This window comes from Scomber japonicus, chromosome 19 (assembly GCF_027409825.1).
Source record: "Scomber japonicus isolate fScoJap1 chromosome 19, fScoJap1.pri, whole genome shotgun sequence".
In the NCBI taxonomy this organism is placed as follows: Eukaryota; Metazoa; Chordata; class Actinopteri; order Scombriformes; family Scombridae; genus Scomber; species Scomber japonicus.
The window spans coordinates 1073018-1092854 of NC_070596.1; the positions used below are offsets into that span (position 1 = coordinate 1073018).

At 39.6% G+C, this 19837-nt stretch overlaps 1 protein-coding gene across 1 annotated transcript in view; it reads right to left on the reverse strand.

Annotated features, from left to right (window-relative positions):
• Window positions 1-754: 754 nt before the first annotated feature.
• Window positions 755-19837, reverse strand: part of mbd2 (methyl-CpG binding domain protein 2) — a 33724-nt gene continuing 14641 nt past the window's right edge. The window contains exons 3-7 of the mRNA XM_053339782.1: window positions 19654-19794; window positions 18231-18321; window positions 17971-18148; window positions 11399-11526; window positions 755-1816 (exon numbers count right to left, since the gene is read on the reverse strand). Of these exons, the coding sequence (XP_053195757.1) occupies window positions 11409-11526; window positions 17971-18148; window positions 18231-18321; window positions 19654-19794 (528 nt within the window). The 3' untranslated portion in view covers window positions 755-1816; window positions 11399-11408. The remainder of the gene's footprint in view (window positions 1817-11398; window positions 11527-17970; window positions 18149-18230; window positions 18322-19653; window positions 19795-19837) is intronic.

Genomic DNA, 19837 nt, shown 5'->3' on the forward strand with positions numbered 1-19837 from the left:
CATTAACATTCCCAAGTGATTTTTTTGCCTAAACCTAACCAAACAACAACATTGTCACAAATATGTATTGATATCTTCCTGCTGATAGGGCCTAAGATCAGAAAACACTTCTGAATGTGTCATTCTGCAGTGCATGGAACAACAAGTTATCTTGTCATTTAGTTTGAAGGACTTGTCGGAACTAAGATCTTCAGCTCAAGTGCAGCTTGCCAGATATCTGACAGATCTGCACAAGTGCAATGGACCCAAACCTGGCAACCTTATTGTGACAGGAAGACTGCAGGACTCATTGCACCCAGCTGCTGTTTGCCAAGAAATAGTTCAAGCGTATAACGTCCCCTAAAACCACAGTCACTGTCATTTTAGCATTTCTGTCTGCATAGAGATTTAAGATACAATGTTAAATAAAGAGCTTTAGACGTGTTGGTAGGTGTAGTTTTTTCAAAACTCAGGACATAGACAGGCTACTTGATTTGCTCTGCTGCTATTATTTATGCTATGCTAGGCTAACCATGTCCTGACTTCAACTCTGTACTGAACACACATGCTGTGTCTCAAGTTATGTACATCTGTACTTAACTTAACTTACTTAACATAATACTTTGACTGCATAAGTGCGTTCACACTGAGAAGTATGGAAACTTGCAGTGTGCTGTGAGTATATAAGTCATATCTAAGCCATCAGTAGCTTTATTGGGTTAAAATACCAGTCTGTCATGATTCGGTACCATGAACGATATTGTAGCTAGTCGTCATTTCTAGTAAGTGCGAAACAGCCGTGTTTGATTTGAGACAACATTAACCTGTCAAAATTTGTACACTACACAAGTACAGAGTGTACACAGTGTACTAACAGAAGTATGTCATTTGAGACACAGCAACAGATTATTAACCCCCTTATTTCACTCTCAAAAACAAAATGATGAGCTTTTCTTAAAAGGCATTAATCATCATCATCAGAAACAGTCATATATCAACAGATTGTTTTAAAAAGTACCAACAAATGATTGTGAATATAATCATTTATTGACTCCAGTCCAAGAAATGTACACATATGTTCTCTCAAGGTATAAAATTTGTTTTAAATAAGCAACTCTTCTATTTCATATTCATGTAAATTCTCATTATTTAATTAAAACCCCTGAAGACCTTTAAAAAAGAAAAAAAGAAAAAAAAAAGACAACAATCTGACACCACAAACAACCAAAAATCATCAAAGAGCACAACAAGAGTTAGTAGAGTTAGCAAAAGCCGTCCAGCAGTTTGCAACCTGACTTTGGGTTGAATGAGGAAATTTGCTCTTCAGTATTTTTTTTTCATCAGTTTTACATTAAAAAAAAGAAAAGAAAACTAAAATATATAAATTTGAAAACTGACATAAAATAAGCGCTTGTTGTAAAGTTTGCACAGATGATGAATCACTGAGAGGATTAAAGGCTTCGGTTGTCACATTGAGCTGGTTGACTCAACTTATTGCTGCTGTTGCTCCTCGTGTTCCCGAGCTGCAGTTCCTGTTGTTTGCTGCCCTATCATGTTGAAACTGGTGTAGCTGATGTCATTATTTCTGCGGTTGCTGCTTCCATTGGTCTGGAAAAATAAGCATTTGTTTCCAGATGCTGACAGATGTCCAGTTTGATGTCGTCCTGGATAGAAGGTTTCTTTAACGGGAAGGTAGAAGCTATCACCCACTGACACAATGGATCAGGTGATGGTTCAGTCTGTGTCAGGATCTGGTTTTTGGTTTGTTGTCTGGATTAAGATGATGATGATGATGATGATGATGATGATGAACCTGAGGCTGGTGAACAGAGGAAATCTGGAGAGAGATAGAGAGAGAAAAGGAGTTATTGTTGTGTTGCTCGGCTGACTGGCTTCTTGAAAAAAAATCCCAAATCAAGGCTTGCTTACTAGCTTGTTCTGGAGCTTTCAAGCGACCGCATGGTCTTTATCAGCAGACAGAGTTTACTCAATTGTCATTTAATTGGATCCGTTGATATGTATCAACATATCATCCATCTATAGCATCCAGAGCACTATTCAAAGCTCTCATCTGTGTTGAGAGGATTTTCAGTTGGAATAGTTTTTTTGATTACACCATTTACTGAAAATAAATCACCTTGGAAATGAGCAATCTCCTCAATATTACTGAACATAGAAACTCAGGACTCTACTGGATAATGGAACGATTCCATAGAATTATATTATGACCATCAGTTTCAGTTAGTTAAAATTAGTTTCGAAGAATTAATGTGTTGTTATTGATTTTGGCGGACGGCTAAGGATACCCATGAGCCTCTACTGCTGCTGTTGCTATGGAAAAGAAGCCATGGGTGCAAATCAGAGTGTAATTAATAGACATAGTTGCCTAAAAAACACAAAAGTAATTTTAACATCAGTAAGCAGGTAGTTTTAAATTCTGAACCAGGCTTAACAACGCAACCCAACGTAATCCAGCAAGACCAACCACATACACACAAGTGCACATTCCTGCACTTTGTAACTTGAACACCATATTCAACCTTGTGATCATTATATAGAATAATAAAACATTTGCTGCTATGATCCTATCTGTGAGTACTGCACAATGCTTTGCAGTGTTCTGGCTTCTTAAATGGAATTAATGTGTAACTCCAACTTAACTTCCTAGATCATATTTCATTGTCTCACTGGTGCCTCCACACTACCGGAGACATCTACACCAAAGTGCCACACTGCCGGTTCAGTCTTAATGTGGCCTTAGGCTTTGTGTGTTTCTGTCAATCAGGTAATATATGACAGCATTCAATTTAAGACGGTTGGAAAGTGAGGACGTCTTACAGAGTGAGGATGTTTTTGTCTGTTTCTATGAGGACAATTTCAGGACGTTTTTGCAGTGGAGACATTTTTTTGTAAGTTTTTTTGACAGCAATTTTCCACAGTGAGACCAAAGATGTCAATTTTCAAAAATATGTAAATGTTTCAAAAGTGGAAAAATGTTGGAAAGTGAGAACATTTTTGTAGAGTGAGGACAGTAGGTAAATTAAGGACATCTTTGGCAACCTTTCCTGACAGGAAGGCGGAAGATTGATTGATTGATTGATTGATTGATTGATTGATTGATTGATTGATTGATTGATTGAAGATTCTTTGACCTCTACCTGCAGGATCCAGGTGGGTGAAGGCAGATGATTATGAGAATTCAGCTCACCTGGTCTAAGTGCAACCCATAAAATGTCAGCAGTCAACCAATCTGTCTCTTCTCTCTCTCTCTTCCCTGTCCTTTTTTCCATTTGGTATATCTTACTTTTGGTTAACTTGTTTAGTTATATTTAATAAACCTATATTTATTTGACCTTTATTTTGTTCAGGTTAAGGTTAGAGGTTAGGGAATGGATTATGTACGTTTGAGGGTCCTCACATGTCTAGAGGTATAAATGTGTGTGTGTGTGTGTGTGTGTGTGTGTGTGTCTGTGTGTCTGTGTGTCTGTGTCTTAATAAGTACTCAGGTTCTCTGTGATGTCTCTTACTGGAAGATAAATGTTGAATATAATTGTGATGCTCCCTGCAGAGACCCCTGAACAAAAGTCTGCCTCCTACCTTCTTCCTCTATTAAACCTAAATTGACTCGTTAAGCTTGTCTTAATAAAATCACTCTGCAGCACAAACTGTCTCTCTGCTGGGGTCCTCCCACCTCATGCAGAACAATAAACATCAGCCTCTGGACAAAAAACCCCCCCTCCAATTAATGTGGAGAGCCTCCATGCTAATCATTAGCCTCTCCATTAACCCCTTGACACCCCCCTCCCTTCCTCTGCATTGATGAGCGGGGCGGGGCTATAATTAGGAGAGCTTGTCTGCAGAAGCCTATCGCCTGCACAGAAAACATTTTAATTATACATAAAACACCAAAGTGAAGCGCTCACACAGCAGGAGAGCAGGAGCGATATCAAATGGCATCATGTTCTCCTCCTTCTCCTCCTCCTCCTCCGAGCTGCACAGACACCCCCGTCAGCACATTCTGACTCCCATATTTAAAACAAAAATCCGTATGATAGAAACGAAACAGCGTCTGGCTTTTTCCTCCAGACTGCTGGGAAATTGGTTTTTCCTAGCAGTCCATGAAGATGTTATAAAACTGTCTTTCCATTTCAAATTTTATTTTGACATTTTGATTCCCTCCTTTCCATTTAAAATCTTTATTGTGTAAATTTGAATCTATATTTTTAACATTCTGAATCATTCATTGTGACATTTTTAGTTCTCTCTTTTCATTTTGAATCCGTCATTCTGCCATTTTACTCCCCTTCTTTCCATTTAGAATCCCTTCTTTCCATTTGAAATATTTAATTGTGCCATTTGAATCACTTGTTCTCATTTTGAATCCCTATTTCATTCCATTCTGAGTCTGTCACTGTGCCATTCTTCTTTCCAATTTGAATCCCTTCATTCTATTTTAAGTGATTCATTGTGCCATTTGAATCTCTCCTTTCATTTTATTCCCTTAATGTGCCATTTGTACTCCCCTTTCTAATTGTAATCCTTTATTCTACCACTTGAATCCCTCTTCCTTCATAATTTGAATCCCTAATATATAACTTTGAATCCTTACCTCTTCCATTTTTGCCTCATTGTACCATTTTGAATCCCCTTATATTTCCAACTTTATTTCTTCATTGTGCCATTTTGGATCACTCATTACTTTGATGAATCCCTCCTTCATTCCATTTTGAATCTGCCGCTGTGCAATGTTAGTCCCCTCCTCTATCCATTTTGAGTCCCTTTTTTCTATTGGTAGTAATTCATTCCATATTAATGTCTTTCATTTTATTCCCTTGATGTGCCATTTGTAATCCTTGTCTTCTAATTTGTATCCATTATTCTATTGCCGTTCTATTTTGAATGCCTCATTGTACCATTTTGAATCCTTTTTATATTTCCAACTTTAATTCTTAATTGTGCCATTTTAGTCCTTTATTTTGATTTGAATATTTAATTGAGCCATTCCTGTCACTTTTTCCATTTTGAATCTTTCATTGTACCAGTTGAATCCCTAATTTTAAATACCCCTTCATTGCATTTTGAATCACTCTATCTTGATGAACAGAACCTGTTTTTCGTTTTGTTTTTCATTTTCATTTCCAGTAATCCTTCATTGTGCTGATGTGCATCCTCTAGTCTTTCATTAGGGATAATTCAGGTGTTTTTAAATCCACAAAACACACCTCACCATGAACTCTTTGTTTTACAGTTACGATGTATTAGTGTGTTTTTATATCTGAATGTTTTCTCCCTTCAGCGTTCCGATATTTTCATGTTTCAGTCCGATAATCCTCAGCTCAGTCTTAATTACTCTCTAATAATTAGAAAATCCTGATAATCTGCTGCTTAATCGAGGCAATTCAGCTGACTGACAGCACACGCGCACACACACACACACACACACACACACACACACACACACACACACACACACACACACACACACACACACACACACACACACACACACACACACACACACACACACACACTCTCTGCAGTTATCAGCCTGGTGAATGACTTTGAAGCAGATAATTCTCTGTGTCTCAACATCCACAAATTACCAGCAGCCGAAAAATGCGGCAGAAGCCTGAATCAGCTCCTCTGGAAATTACAAGATACACAGCTAATAATCACACACACACTCTCTCACACGCACACTGTGTGTATGTTTGATGCTGTGTCCGTATCAAATGGTCACAGACTCACAGTCCTCTCAGTCAGCAGTGTAAATCTTTAGTCTAGATCAGATAAAAACACTTGTCTGAGCATTTAAAGGAACAGTGCAGCATTTAGTGAAATCCCCTTCTTCCCAGGAATAAGATGATTTATTTTTGCTTTATTCTTAGTCTTGCACAACATAACTTTAACATGAAGCACAATACACCAAACCAATTTATTATTTCATACACACATAATTTGAAAGCTTAAATAACTGATCTAATATGAAAGTATGAATGAAAGTTGAACTAAAAAATGCAACTCCAGAACCTGATGTGAGCTGTTGGAACTACAGAATCACTCTCAACTGAACTGCGGTGTCACAGAGTGGAGCATCTTCCCATGCAAATGATCTTTGGCTGAATGCAAATACATAAACCGACAAGTTCAATTTACCATGTTACTCCCAAAATTAACATTGAAGAGCAACAGCTGATTTCATGTCTCAACACCAGCAGGCTGTGGTGGACAAAAGTACAGTAATGAAAGGATCTGCATTTGATTGGCTTGATTTTAACCAACACCAATACCTTAAATCATGCCCTGAACAGCCCTGGAACATCTCTAATGTCTTGTATGTAATATGGAACCATAGCTTTATTTGTATAAATGACTTATTATTTGCGTCTCCCGCACTTTTTGTCATGACTTCAGAGCCAAGTCATGACAAAGTGGAGTAAAAAGTAAGATAGTTACAAGTATCTGGTATTTGAGTACTTCTTCGAGTAATCTGATTTCTTTTCTAAATCTCAAAATGTTGATGATATTGATCACTATTGACCAAAATCCTGTATCATTCAGGCTCTCTAATACACTAGTTTTCTTTGATACTGATTTTGTTGATAGTACTTTGGTACTGAACACTTCCTTCACCACTGATGAGAAAATTGGTTTTATTTGATGTTTTTTTGGATGTGCTTCTTTTATTTGACTTTTTCTTTGAAGTGTTGAAGCAGCATTAGGGCGTCACTACCACCTACTGTTCCACGTTTCCAAGAACCATGCAACTTAAGAATCACACAAGAGAAAGAACGGAAGAAACCAACTCAGCCATAAAACCCACATAAATAAATGATCAGGAAGCTGCAACAAGAGTCACAGCGGCAGGAAACAAACAGAACAGTGTGAGATTTCTGCAGATTTAAAATGGTTGTTTCAACAGCTAAAAAAGCAGCCCAGGAGACACACACACACGATCACACTCACACACACACACACACATAAACACACAGGCTGGCCGCTGCCCTCTGTGGTCCAGCTATAAAAACCCATTAGTAATCACTCCTCGACTCTCAGAGGCTCTTTTCGCCCAAACGACTTCCATCCAGCCAATCTGCATAAATCTGCATTAATGGACGATTTTCCCTCCACCGAAAACAAATGTGCTTTAAAAAACGCCTTCTTATCTATCAGCTTTTAGAGGAAACATCAGAGAGCACAGACACACACACCGTTCATCTTACAATATACACACAGCAGCAGCTTCTATTAACAGCATAGACTGTATATCACGACAGACTTCTCACTACAGCAGCACTTACTAAAAAAATTGTGTGTGTGTTGGACAGAACAAACAGCACACTGATGATTTAATTATGCTTAGAGTCTTAACAGTTGTGCAACTAAGTTTGCCCTGAGGATGGCGCTAGAGGAAAGGTCATGGGGTCCTTAAAGTCACTACAATGGATCTGTCTTTTTGGGCCCTTGAGAGGCCCAAAGATGGTGATGTCAGTCTGTCTAACACCAGACTGTCTAACTGTCCACCAGATAGCAGTATCTCAACCCTGTTCTTTGTCTGGAGAAAACACAGTTTGATTTGGCTGCTGCTGGTTTGACCCAAGCCTGGATCTTTTAGTTTCTCAAGGTGGGCTTGAACATTTATGTGCAGGTGTTATCATTGCAAAAATGACATAAAGCCAGACATGTAACTTTTGTTTTTTCCCACAAAGGAAATGTTGGATTAATAAGCAATGCAGGGGTTTTGCTGCTACATGTTTATTTGGTCTGGTTTGACCAACCTATGGGTCCAGTTTCTCAGACAGAGATTAAGATTAGTCCTATACTAAAGAAAAGACTTCAATTGAAATCAAGTTTAGTCTTGGACTAGATTGTTGTTGGTTTGCTCAATGATGTCCAACATTTTTAGAATGGAGACTAACATTGCATCTCAAATCACACTCTTCTGTTAGTACACACTGTCCGTGTAGTACACTGTAAACACTCTGTATTTACTTGTGTAGTACGCAAATTTCGACAGGTTACTGTTGTCCAGAAATGACAGTTAGCTAGTTAGCTAGTTAGCAAGCTAGCGTTAGCATTCATGTTATCGTTCGTGGCAACCAATCATTACAGACTGCTAAATTAATCAAATAAACCTACTGATGACTTCTATGTGAAAACAGTATAGTGGTGCTTAATACAAAAAATGCAGCGATGTTCACCATAGTTACAACGTCCTTGGCTGCCAATTTCAGTTAGAAAAGTGGTCCCTCCCCTTTGCTACGGAGCCAAAATGATGACCGTTGAGGGCGAGAAGTGTCCATAGCTCCACACTCCACATTTTGACCGTTTTGAGTGCACAGTGTGGGTCGTCATAGTGCACTGTCTTTTGTCATAATTCTCACTTATACACTCAAAATATTAAGTGAAAGTGGCAGTGTTTAGCTCAGTGGGTAGAGCACCCGCCCCATGTGTAGAGGCTACAGTCCTCACTGCAGGCGACCCTGGTTCGAATCCTGCACCTAGCGGTCCTATCCTGTGTGTCATTGCCCCCCTCTCTGCCTCCAGTTTCCTGTCTCTCTCTACTGACCTGTACATTAAAGCCAAAAAGCCCCAAAAAATATACTTAAAAAAAAAATTAAGTATAAGTACAGAAGAAGAGATTTGAGACAAAGCAATAATCTCTCTAGCCAACTACATAGCTCGATGGCAAAAAAGGCCAAGAAAAAGTGTGATATTCATAGATGAGATGGATGCAGCTGTGCAGGTTGTTTTGACAAAAATAACAACATTTCTTGGATCGATAAGATCCCACAGCTTCTGTGCTGACTGTAAATGATGTCAGCAGGAAGCATATATCAGACACTGCTGCTTTGTTAGAACTAATAACCCTCTAACTTCTAGAGGCTAAATCTGTTTGATTTTATTGACCCTATGATCTTTCCTATTGCGCAATCGTCAGTATAAACGGCACTCTGATGTTGAATCATCTGACGGCAGCAGCTGGACTTAATATGAAATTAATATGAACTGGAGTCACTTCTCAGTTGAACTGATCCTGGCTGTAGTTCAGTCATCAGATGACACTCTTCTTTTTTTTCTCTGAGCCTCCTTTATGGAATAAAACCCTCAGATCTCAAACTCTGCAGCAAACCTTTTTCTCTCTGGCCTGCTGTGCTGCCCTGTTGCCACGGCGACCCTGACCCGGATAAGCAGCTGGGAAATGGAGGAATGATGGATGGATGTGTGAACTTCTGAAAGTAAATGTTTTTTAATCTGGTTTTGTTTACAGGCTCTGCAGAGTGAAATATAGCCAATAACCAAACAAACTGTAATACAACACACAGACACACACACACAGATATCACATTAACCATTAACTCATACACCAACACGCCACAAGCCTACAGCCCATCAATCACACACACACACACATGTGCGCGCACACACACAGAGTCTGCTCGTCCACTGCATGGCTGAGTTTCAATCAGACGCCAAGAACCCCATCAGTATTCACAACAAGCCCCACCACACACACACACACACACACACACACACACACACACACACACACTCTGACAAGGTTTCTGAAACAGCAGATTGGTTCTGCCTCTGTATCGTTTCAGACATTAAAAGCTGCGATCTGTAACTTTCCTCACACTGGAACTGCAGTACAAGCATCAAATCAGTCCAACTCAAGAGTTTGGTTGTTCAGTAGTTTTCTACTTTAGCTCAGTTGTTCAGTGCCTTATTAGTTTGATAGCTCATTCATTCACTTGTTCAGTAGTTCTATAGTTCTATAATATAGTTCAATAGTTCAGCAGTTCAATACCTCAGCAAGAAGGATACTGATCAGTAGTTTAGTAGATCAATAGTTCACTGATTTATATATTCTATAGTGCAAGTAGTTCAATACTTCAGTAGTTTAGTCAATTACTAGTTTAGTTGCTCTGTGCTATAGTTGCTCGATAGTTTATGAGTATACTACTTTAGTACATGAATAGCTCAGTATTACAGTAGTTCAATACTTCAATACAATAGTTAGTAGTTTACTATTAGATTAGATTAGTAGATTGGTAGTTTACTAGTGTACTAAAACAGTACTTTACTAGTTAAGAAATTGACTGGCTCAGTAGTTTAGTAGTTTAATAGTCTTGTACTTCAGTAGTTTACTAGTTCTATAGTTCAGTAGTTTGGTAGTCTTGAAGTTTAGCATTTTATTCTTTCAGTAATTCAGTAGGTTACTGGCTCTATACTAGTAGTCCAGTGTTTCTGTACTACAGTCATTTACTTCAGTTCAGTAGATTAGCAGTTCTGTACTTTACCTTAGTTTACTAGTAGTTTGGTAGTTTAGTACTTCAGTACATCAGTGCTTTGATAGCTTCATATTTCAGTAGTTTACTGGTGTAGTACTTTAGTAGTTTAGTACTTCCATAGTTTCTTAGCATGGTGGTTCAATAGTTCCGTTGTGTAGTATCTCAGCATTTTGCTGATTCGATAGTTCTGTACTCCATTCATTTAGTGGTTTAATAGTCCTGTAGTTTGATTAGTAGTGAGTACTTCCATAGTTTCTTATTATGGTAGTTCAATAGTTCAGTTCAGTGTAGGATTTCAGTATTTCCTCAGTTTGGTTGTTCTGCACTTTATTTATTTAGAGGCTTAGTGGTTCAGTAGTTGACTAGCTCTGTTGTGTAGTAGTAGTAGTAGTAGTAGTAGTAGTAGTAGTAGTAGTAGTACAGCAGTTTACTACGTCAGAAGTTCTGCACATTAATTGTTTAGTAGTTCAGCTTGTTGTTCTTGATCTTAGGTGAAAATGCCACTGAACAAGCAGCTTACATGAGTGTTAAAATGATTATTTCCTGAGGTGATGAAGTCTGACAGTGTGACCTTTGCCACCTGACAGAGGTGATGAATTATAAAGTACGTCCATGAACGTCAGTGCTGAAGCGTTGCACACACACACATACAAAACGTCACAAAGGTTCTTCTCCAAATAACCAGAGGCTGAATATGTGTGAGTATGAAGCTGCTGTGTGTGGAGGAGACGTGTGTGTTAGTTGAATTGTTAGTTACTGTTATTGTGATGTGAATAAAAAACAAAACTCTAACACTCTTTCTAATGATATGATGACATTCGCAGACTTTTTAAACGGTCACATTCCTCTATGGCGACTTTTCCCTCTTAACTGCGACAAATCTTTCATCTCCTCTGCTCATATTCTGACTCATCTTATCTCGACAGCCTGAAAGCAAGTTGTGTTACTATGACAACCAGTTAGTTATCATCTCTGCAATCTTATCTGCATTTTTCCCATTTGAAAATGTTGGACACCATAATAAAAATAGGGTAATGTAATTTTTAAACTGGCTGATGAGGCATGATGAGACATGGGACTCATCATAAACATGAACATTAATAAAAAATGTTTATCCATCTCACCTGTCTGTCTTCAGGCCGTCTTCCCCTCAAGCAGCTCTCGGGTGTTTTCGGCGGCCCGCGCCAAACTGTCGGCCATCAGCGCCTCCTCCAGGCTCCTCCTGGCCTGGTACACTTTCATCTCCTGCTCCCTATACACACACACACACACATACACACACAACAAAACGGGAGAGGATGTGTTATTTCACAGGCATCATCAAACAGCCATCAGTGCTTGTGTTAAAAATGAAACAGAAAGAGTGGAAGTGGTTGAGTGTAACAGTACAGAACTACAACTCTTGACCTCTAAAACAACAAACACACATGGTTCATCCTTTGGTGAGCAGGAATCAGGTCAGGAAATTTTATGGCATGGCATGCCTGTAGTTCTTGAGAAGCACTATATGGACAAAAGTATGTGGGCAGGACTGTCCTGGTTTGGGCACCTTAGTTGTAGGCACAGTTTGGGGAAGACCCGTTCCTGTTTCAACATGACAGTGCTCCTGTGCAAAGACATAATGTTCCCAGTTGGGTGTGGAAACTCTTTACTGGTTGGCACATACCCCTGACCTAAACCTCCATTCAACACTGTGAGCCAGACCTTATAACCAATGCTCACTAATGCCAGGTTCTGACATCTTGTGGAAAGCCCTCATAGATCTGCGGTCCCACTGTGGCCACAAAGAGTATTTGCATTACACATATTGGCACTGTGTTTGTGATAATACCAAAGTGTTGGTACAAGTAGAGTGAGAAAGTCCGAAAATGAATCATCTTTAGTTACAGTGAACGTTTTGAAGTGCTTCACAGATAAAAAACTATTTCGAGTAACATAAAACAAAAGTCATTATTAAAGAAATAATTAATAAAAAAAATTCAAAGACAATACAAACTCCAGTAGAGTCAGGAAAGGTTCTCTGGTGTAACTATGTCTTAAGAAGACATTAAAAAGAAATCGCTGACAAAGCCCTCTTGATTTCCTCAGGCAACTCATTCCAAAGCCTCGGGGCTCTAACTGCAAATACTCTGTCCCCTTTAGTTTTCAGCCGGGCCTCTGGATACCAGATAAAAGACTTTTGCTCGAGGATGTCAAACTCAGCTTGAACGGCAATAAGAGGTCAGAAATATAGCAGGGAGGTAATTCTAAATCAATTCTAAAGCATACTGGGAAGCAGTGTAAAGAGGCTACAACAGGATTGATGTGATCACTTGGTCTCTTGGTTCTGGTTAAAAGCTTTGCAACTGAGCCAACCTATACAACTGACTCAGTAAAGTTATACAGCACTATTTGCTAACATTAGCTAACACTAAGCTGCTGGTCATACCAGACCAAGTGAGGGTGTGACATCACAGATGACCAGAACCTTTGGGTGTCCAGATATTGTCTTCTTTTCTCTGGACTAAACTGTTGGTCAGCACTGACTGACATCACCATCTAATTGACCAAAAATAAAAGAAGAAAATAAAGAAGCAAGTTAGCTTCAGTGATTAAAAACAGTGTTTACCCTGCATCTGCTTTTAAGAACATCAACAGCTTGTGTTGAACTCAGTCGACTCTTGTCAAAGCCCACATTGGCGCTCCAAAGCAGACATGCGTGGTTGTTTGTGTTTGCCATTGTAGAAGTAGTAGTAGTAGCTTTAATGCCATTATATTGAGGATCAGATAACAATAATTTAGATAGCACTCCCTCAGCCATAAAATCATCTAAGACAATTAAGAACAATTTAAGACATAAATAAAACATTGATAATCAATAAGGGCAATAAAGTGCAATATGCAAAATAAAAAGGTGCAAACAGCAGCAACGCTTGTTGTTACAGTAGGACACATGTAAACAACTTTTGTCAAAACGAACAAAAGACACAAAGAGACACAGAAGAGCCTCACTGTCTGAGAGTCTGATTTTCTGGATTAACAAACAGAGATACAAAGATACACGCACGGTCGTGCAACGCAATAACGTTTGCTTATGCTGAAGAACTTAACACAAAATAAAGAAATATAAACTTAACTTTTACATAATAAATGTCCTAGCAAGCCTTTGCTAAACAAGTGCACACAATGCTGATTAAGCCTTTCACTGCCAAATAAATCTCTCTGTATTTTACAGTATACCAGTATACCCGAGCTAGCCGCGCATCTCCTGAGCAGCTAACTTCCGGTCAGGTCTCTGCTAACGTGAATGGGAATAAAATAATTTAATATAGTGCAGCTCTTCTAGACTTTCCAAGTGTTATCGGACTAAATTGATTGAATTCTGGTAGTAAAACGAGTCATTTCTCAGGGGTTGTGTGATGCTAAAAACAATTTATCCATCACTTTTTACAGCCAACAATAGTGACAGAGTAGACTACAATAGAGCCTATAAAATAAGCACATGTTGACAGTGTTTTTGTAATTCATTTCACTGCCAGAGGGGGGAGACAAAAGTCCTGCACTCCACCTTTAAAGTTGTGAAGTGTAATTATTATCATTTTTTATTAGGCTGAATCATTTGATCATGCTGTAGAACAATTTAAAGTAAAAAATAAATTAAAGAGAGAGAGAGAAAGAGAATGCACACAGTTAGAAAAGAAGAAAAAAAGGGTAAAAATGAAACTAAAATGAGATGAGCCTGCAAAAGGAGAGAGCGAGGGAGAGATGTGTGAGTCTGATGTAGCAGAGGTGGAGGAAGAGGAGGAGAGAAGATGAAGAGGAGGAGGGGGCAGAGGAGAGGAATGAGAGCGATTTAGGATGACAAGCACATTCAGCTGGTGAGAGAGGGAGAGAGAGAAGGGAAGAGGGAGAGAATTGGAAATTAATGGAGGGGAGAGATAAGAAAAGGAGGAGGAGGAGGAGGAGAGGAGGAGGAGGAGGAGGAGGAGGAGGAGGAGGAGGAGGAGGAGGAGGGATGGAAGAAGGTGATATAAGAGAGAAGACAGAGGAAGGAGGAGGGGATGAAAATAAAAAAGAGAGATGGAGATGGAAAAACAAAGGAAGGGGGAAGACAAAAATACATTATTATATGGAAGGGTGGAGCAGCGGGGCAACAGATGAGAGAGGGATGGGAAAAGATAAGAGTAATGGAAGGGAATACTAAAGGAAGGACAGAGGGGTGGAAGAAATGAAACAAGGAGAGGAGAGAATAAAAGAAAAACACAAGGAAGAAGGTAAAGGGAGTAATGGGATGTAAAGGAAAAGGAGGGAGAGAGGAATGGAAGGGCAGAATTGGTGAGGAGATAAGGAAATGTTAAAGGAGAGAAGGATGGAAGGAAAGGAGAGAAGATGAGTAAAGAGGAGAGGAGGATGTAGTGATGTATTCCAGTGATTCTGCTGTAATGGCTTCGGCCAGCTGTTCTCTCTGCTCTGTTTTTCACTGGACACACACACACACACACACACAGTCAGACAGTGTGTGTGTCTATGTGTGTGCATGTGTGTCTGTATCTGTGTGTATGTGTGTGTGAGAGAGACAGTTAGTGAATGTGTATGTATGTGTATGTCAGTGTGTGTCCACAGTGCCCCCTGCTGTCAGACTATAGTAACAGTTCATATGGCTTATGGGGACTCAGCTGATCACAGGTCAGATATTTTATCATAAAGAATAATATAATTATATTATATAACAAATAGGCAGGATGAGAGTGCTGTCGACATATGTCTTTCTTTTCTTTGTTCTTTTTTTGTGGAAACATTAAGCCAAATTTAGCATACACTAAAGTTTAGAGAGTTATGAACTTTGAAGTGATAGTTCATTATTGGTTTTGCACTTTTGCTTCACTTATTTTGTACTAGAATAAAGTGATAGTCCAGTTCATGGCTGCATGTACAAAAAGAAAAACCTGAGGTCCTCTTAAATCAATAAGTGCTTAGAGATAGCTCATCAAATATACAGTATGTTATGGAGGAATGGACATACTCAGTCAGGACACAACATTTCAGAGTACATCACACTCCAACGTCAAGACTTTAAAATAAACACAATATGCACATTACATTTCCTTCCAGTCCAATGTGCAATTAAAAAAAAAAAAAAAAAACTTAATATATGACCAATCAGAAAATTTCATCATTCTTGACACTTCAATGTATGAAGAAGAAATTATATCGGAGCGTTTAAGGACGGTCCATCATCTGAGAACTCGAGCGCTGACGATGTGAATTTCTGATGATGGAACTTTTGAGCTGATCCCAAACATAGTACACCACCCCAGGTTCGAACATACTCTATAGTGCACCACATCCTCCACTAAAAATAGTCCCCCAAAAAGAGCAAAATGTACTTCTGTTTTAGAAACATTTGCTTAAAAAACTACAGCGCCCAACTGTGAAATTACAGAGCCAGTGACAGTCTGACTGGAACGAACTAAATATGAGCTCAGACTGTGATCATTATATAATATGTTCTTTTTCTCTGCTTCTTTAACACAAATAAAACCAAAGAAAAACATGTTATTCAGACTAAAAGCTTGTTGGATAATGGGAGTAAATGTGCTAATATACGTAAAATCAGTGTACTTGCCCTTTAACAGCAGGTGTATTTGAGTGTGTACCCTGCATTTTTAGCTTCACATTGATTTAGCTGTTGTTTTCTATCTACCTGGATGTTATTTTGAATCTCCTGTTTTTGGTGTAAATTACCCACCGTCACTGTGGTGGCAACTGCTTTTCTTCATCCTCCTCCTCCGCTTCCTCCTCCTCCCACTTCATGCTTCATCTCTCATATATCTCTCATCCTCTGTTTCCTCTCTCATCACCCTCTCATCCCCCTCTTTCCCTACGACTGATCACTCCAGCTACCCAGCATGCATCAGTCTGCACTCATCTAATCTGTCTCAGGCTGACACTGAATTCAGCCACTTCAGTGTTTTTATCTGAAGGCTGGAAAAAAATAAGAAATGATAATTGTATGTGTGTCTCTGATATTTAACAGCTTTTACAAACAGCATGGTGCCTTTATCCATCTCTTTGAGATTAGAGGGACCATTGCTATAAGGCAAGATACATACAGAGATTGAGATTTATACATACAGTACCAGTCATAAGTTTGGACACACCTTCTTGGTACTGTAAGAATTTGTTTAGGTGGCACCCAGAAAGGTCACATGTAGACTCAAAAAAGTAATGACACTGACTAATGATGTTCAGCAACTGTAATATATCATATATTCTGTAAACTAACTATAAACTGCGGACTGTGCATGAAATTACATCATATTTGCATGAAGAAAATAATAAAAAGGAACTCTCTGTGGACACCTGGCTGGTAGTACGTGACATGTTTTTGGCTGTGGACATTGTAGCAGTGAGGCAATGATGCGTTGTCGTTCGAATCAGAGGAGTTCATATATGTGCTTTGCGCTTTCAAGCAGTGAATAGTTAGTTTGTCAAGGTTGTATGAGAGTTTGACTGGATGCCATATTGCTTGTGTGTGCGTGGAAAAACCTTTGTTAATCTGAATTGAGCCAACTTCACATTAACTAGTAGGATTGAACTCCAAAACATCTAACGTAACATGATGGTATTACACAGTTTCCACATATTAGCATTAATATGTCTGAGAAAATTAAAAAGACTTGTCCAAGGATGATTTCCCTAAGAGCACTCCCCAGATGATGCATTGCTCTCCAGCAACACTAATGCTGCCTATATTACCCACAATGTAACTCAAACTCTGACAGTTCAGACAGAGTGGGGTTTGTTATGCTAGCGGCAGCTAATGTGGCGTGGAGCTGCTAGCCTCAAGCAAATATGAGGAGTGGGCTACAGAGGTCTGCTAACCTCACTTCTTTCTAACTTCACACCCCCAGATTTGTTTCATTTTCAAACTCGTATTATTTCAGTCCCAACTGACGCAGACTCAGGAGACGTCACCTGACTCCCTCTAGAGTCAGAAAATAGCTTTAAACAACTCTTTTTTTTCACACATGCATTAGCATTCTGTAACACCTGGAAACACACGCTGATGACGTGTACAATCTTTGGAGCTACCTTTGATACATATTACAAGGGGGCTCAACTGTAAGAATGTCAAGTAGGAAAGTTGCTTTAACTATTAATGAGAACCGATCAATATGAAATGGTTGCGTATCTTTAGTGTCAGGCAAACATACAATAACTGCTGAATAAATCACTTCTTAAAAATATTTACATCCTGTTCTTTCCTTCCTAAAAAAAAAAAACATAAAACATTCTCATGAAGATGGTCCACATTAAAACTTCTGAGCTTCCAATAATAGTACACTCCTCCTTAACACTGCAGATTCAGGGGGGAAAAAGCCAATAATGAAGATGATGATGTCATCACTTATTAAACAAGAGCTGGGCATGAAAAAGGAGCTTGCTTGTAATTATGGGAGTGACAGCAGGAATGGTGACATCTATAGTCTTTGGTGTAATTATTATAAGGACTACATCACTGAGAGTCATAATTGTTCCAAACTGAAGGCTGGTACAGGCAACAGCTCCTCCTGGTGGTCGAAGCCATAAACCAAAATACATAATTCTTCTATTTCTAGGTTGAAATATTGATTGCAGCCAGAAAAACATATTTTAAGTGTTGAAATAGTTACTGTACAAGAAAATCAGTGGAAATTATGACTGCATCTCTCACCGGATGTGTTCGTCAGTGACGGTGAAGGCCTTGCAGAGTGGCTGGGACGTGTTGAGCCAGATGGCCGGGTTCTTCTCAGCAGCCACAGACGTCTGACCCGTAATGGGAGCAGAGCTCATGTGCAGAGCGCTGGCGATGGCCGACAGCAGAGTGTCGTCACTGGAGTCCGGACCAACACCTGCAGAGACAAACCGCTCACAGGTCAGAGGTCAGGACTGGAGCGCAGTGAAGTGTTTAGATTTTTAATGCTGGAAACTCACCCTGAAGTCCTTTGGGTAGATCCATGGTCCTCAAGACTTCCTCTGTGACGTCCGACGACCGGAGACCTTTCAACCTCCTCTCCCAAAATAGCTGCAGAGAGACACACAGACAGATGAGAACATTTTCTTGTGATTTATTTTATCAGTGGATCAGATTTAAGTCTTTTAAGGATAAACAGTGTAATGACGACCATAACAACCTCACCATACTCATCCTGTCCTACACAAAACAATACAGAAATTCCTACTGAAAATCTGCATTTTTGCCTTTATTTGATTGTTTGGATGACATCCAACAAAGTTAGCCAAGCAGAATTTAATCACCCAGAGATTCTTCTGAAAAATGACTTCTAGATGAAATGCCTTAAATGTCACTTTAAAACTTTCAGTCTCCACCTTAGCAGCCAGCTACACCATCTTTGTCCTTTGTCCTGCGGTCCACAAAACAGATGAGTGAGCAGACAGAAGTCAGAGTGTGTCAGCTCTGAAGTCATTATGAGACTCTTTCCCTCTCACACACACCAGGTTGGCAGGGTGGAAATGAGGCTGACATTTGGCTGATGAGAACATGCAGCATCACTCTCTCTCTCTCTCTCTCCCTCTGTCTCTGTCTCTGCTTTTTTCAATCATTGCTTCTCTCTCCTTCTCCAATTCATATTTACTTTATTGACATGACCATTGCCAATACCCACTGTACACCACCTGCTCAGCAGCTAACAGTAAACAGGCACAGTTAGCAGCTAGCTGGGGAAAATAGTGGAGCATTTAGCAGATAAAGAGCCAGATATTTCCCTCAGGAGTTTGGTAGAGAGCAATAACAGAGCTAAAAGAGAATGAATATTGGACTTACATTGAGCAAGTGGACAGAAACACAACGCTCATGAATGATAATGTTGCTCCTTAACTGTTCAGATCAACTTTTAAATACATGTTTACACAGAAGGACTGTGGATTTTGTCCTCCATCACTTCCATTGTAAGTACATTATGAAGGGATCTTCTAATGGTCAGTAACAGCAAGAAAAAACCTCATGAGTTTTAAGACAGACTGGGAAAAATGTTTAAGTTAATTTTTACTACAATATGGATTCAACTATGATGAAAAAAATACAGAACATTGAAAAAAAGGAGAATAAGATGGGAAATAGTCTTATCACCATCGCTCCTGCATAAATGTGGCGCTCTCTGTTTGTCATGCTCCATTTCCCATGATGCCTCAACACCCTCTAGTGGCCCATGTCGCCCATGACAACATGGTTTTCTCCACTCCATCCTCTCTTGCATAATCACCCTGGCCTCTCCCTCAGGGATTACCATGGAGACAACAGTATATATGTGTATGTGTGTATGTGTGTGTGTGTGTGTGTGTGTGTGTGTGTGCGTGCGTGCGTGTGCGTGTCTGTGTGTGAGTGTCAGCCTCTCACCTGTCTTGGCTGCTCAGTCGCTCTCTGGAGGTCTGCCTTCACCTTGTTGCCGGGGTGACTTGTAACCTTGGTAACAGGCTGTTTAAAGATGGATGCCGTCTGTCTGATGGGCAGGGCTGTGTTCAGGTCCGGTTTGCCTCCCTGGACGAGACAGAGACAGAGTGTGTGTTGGGTCATGTTTCCT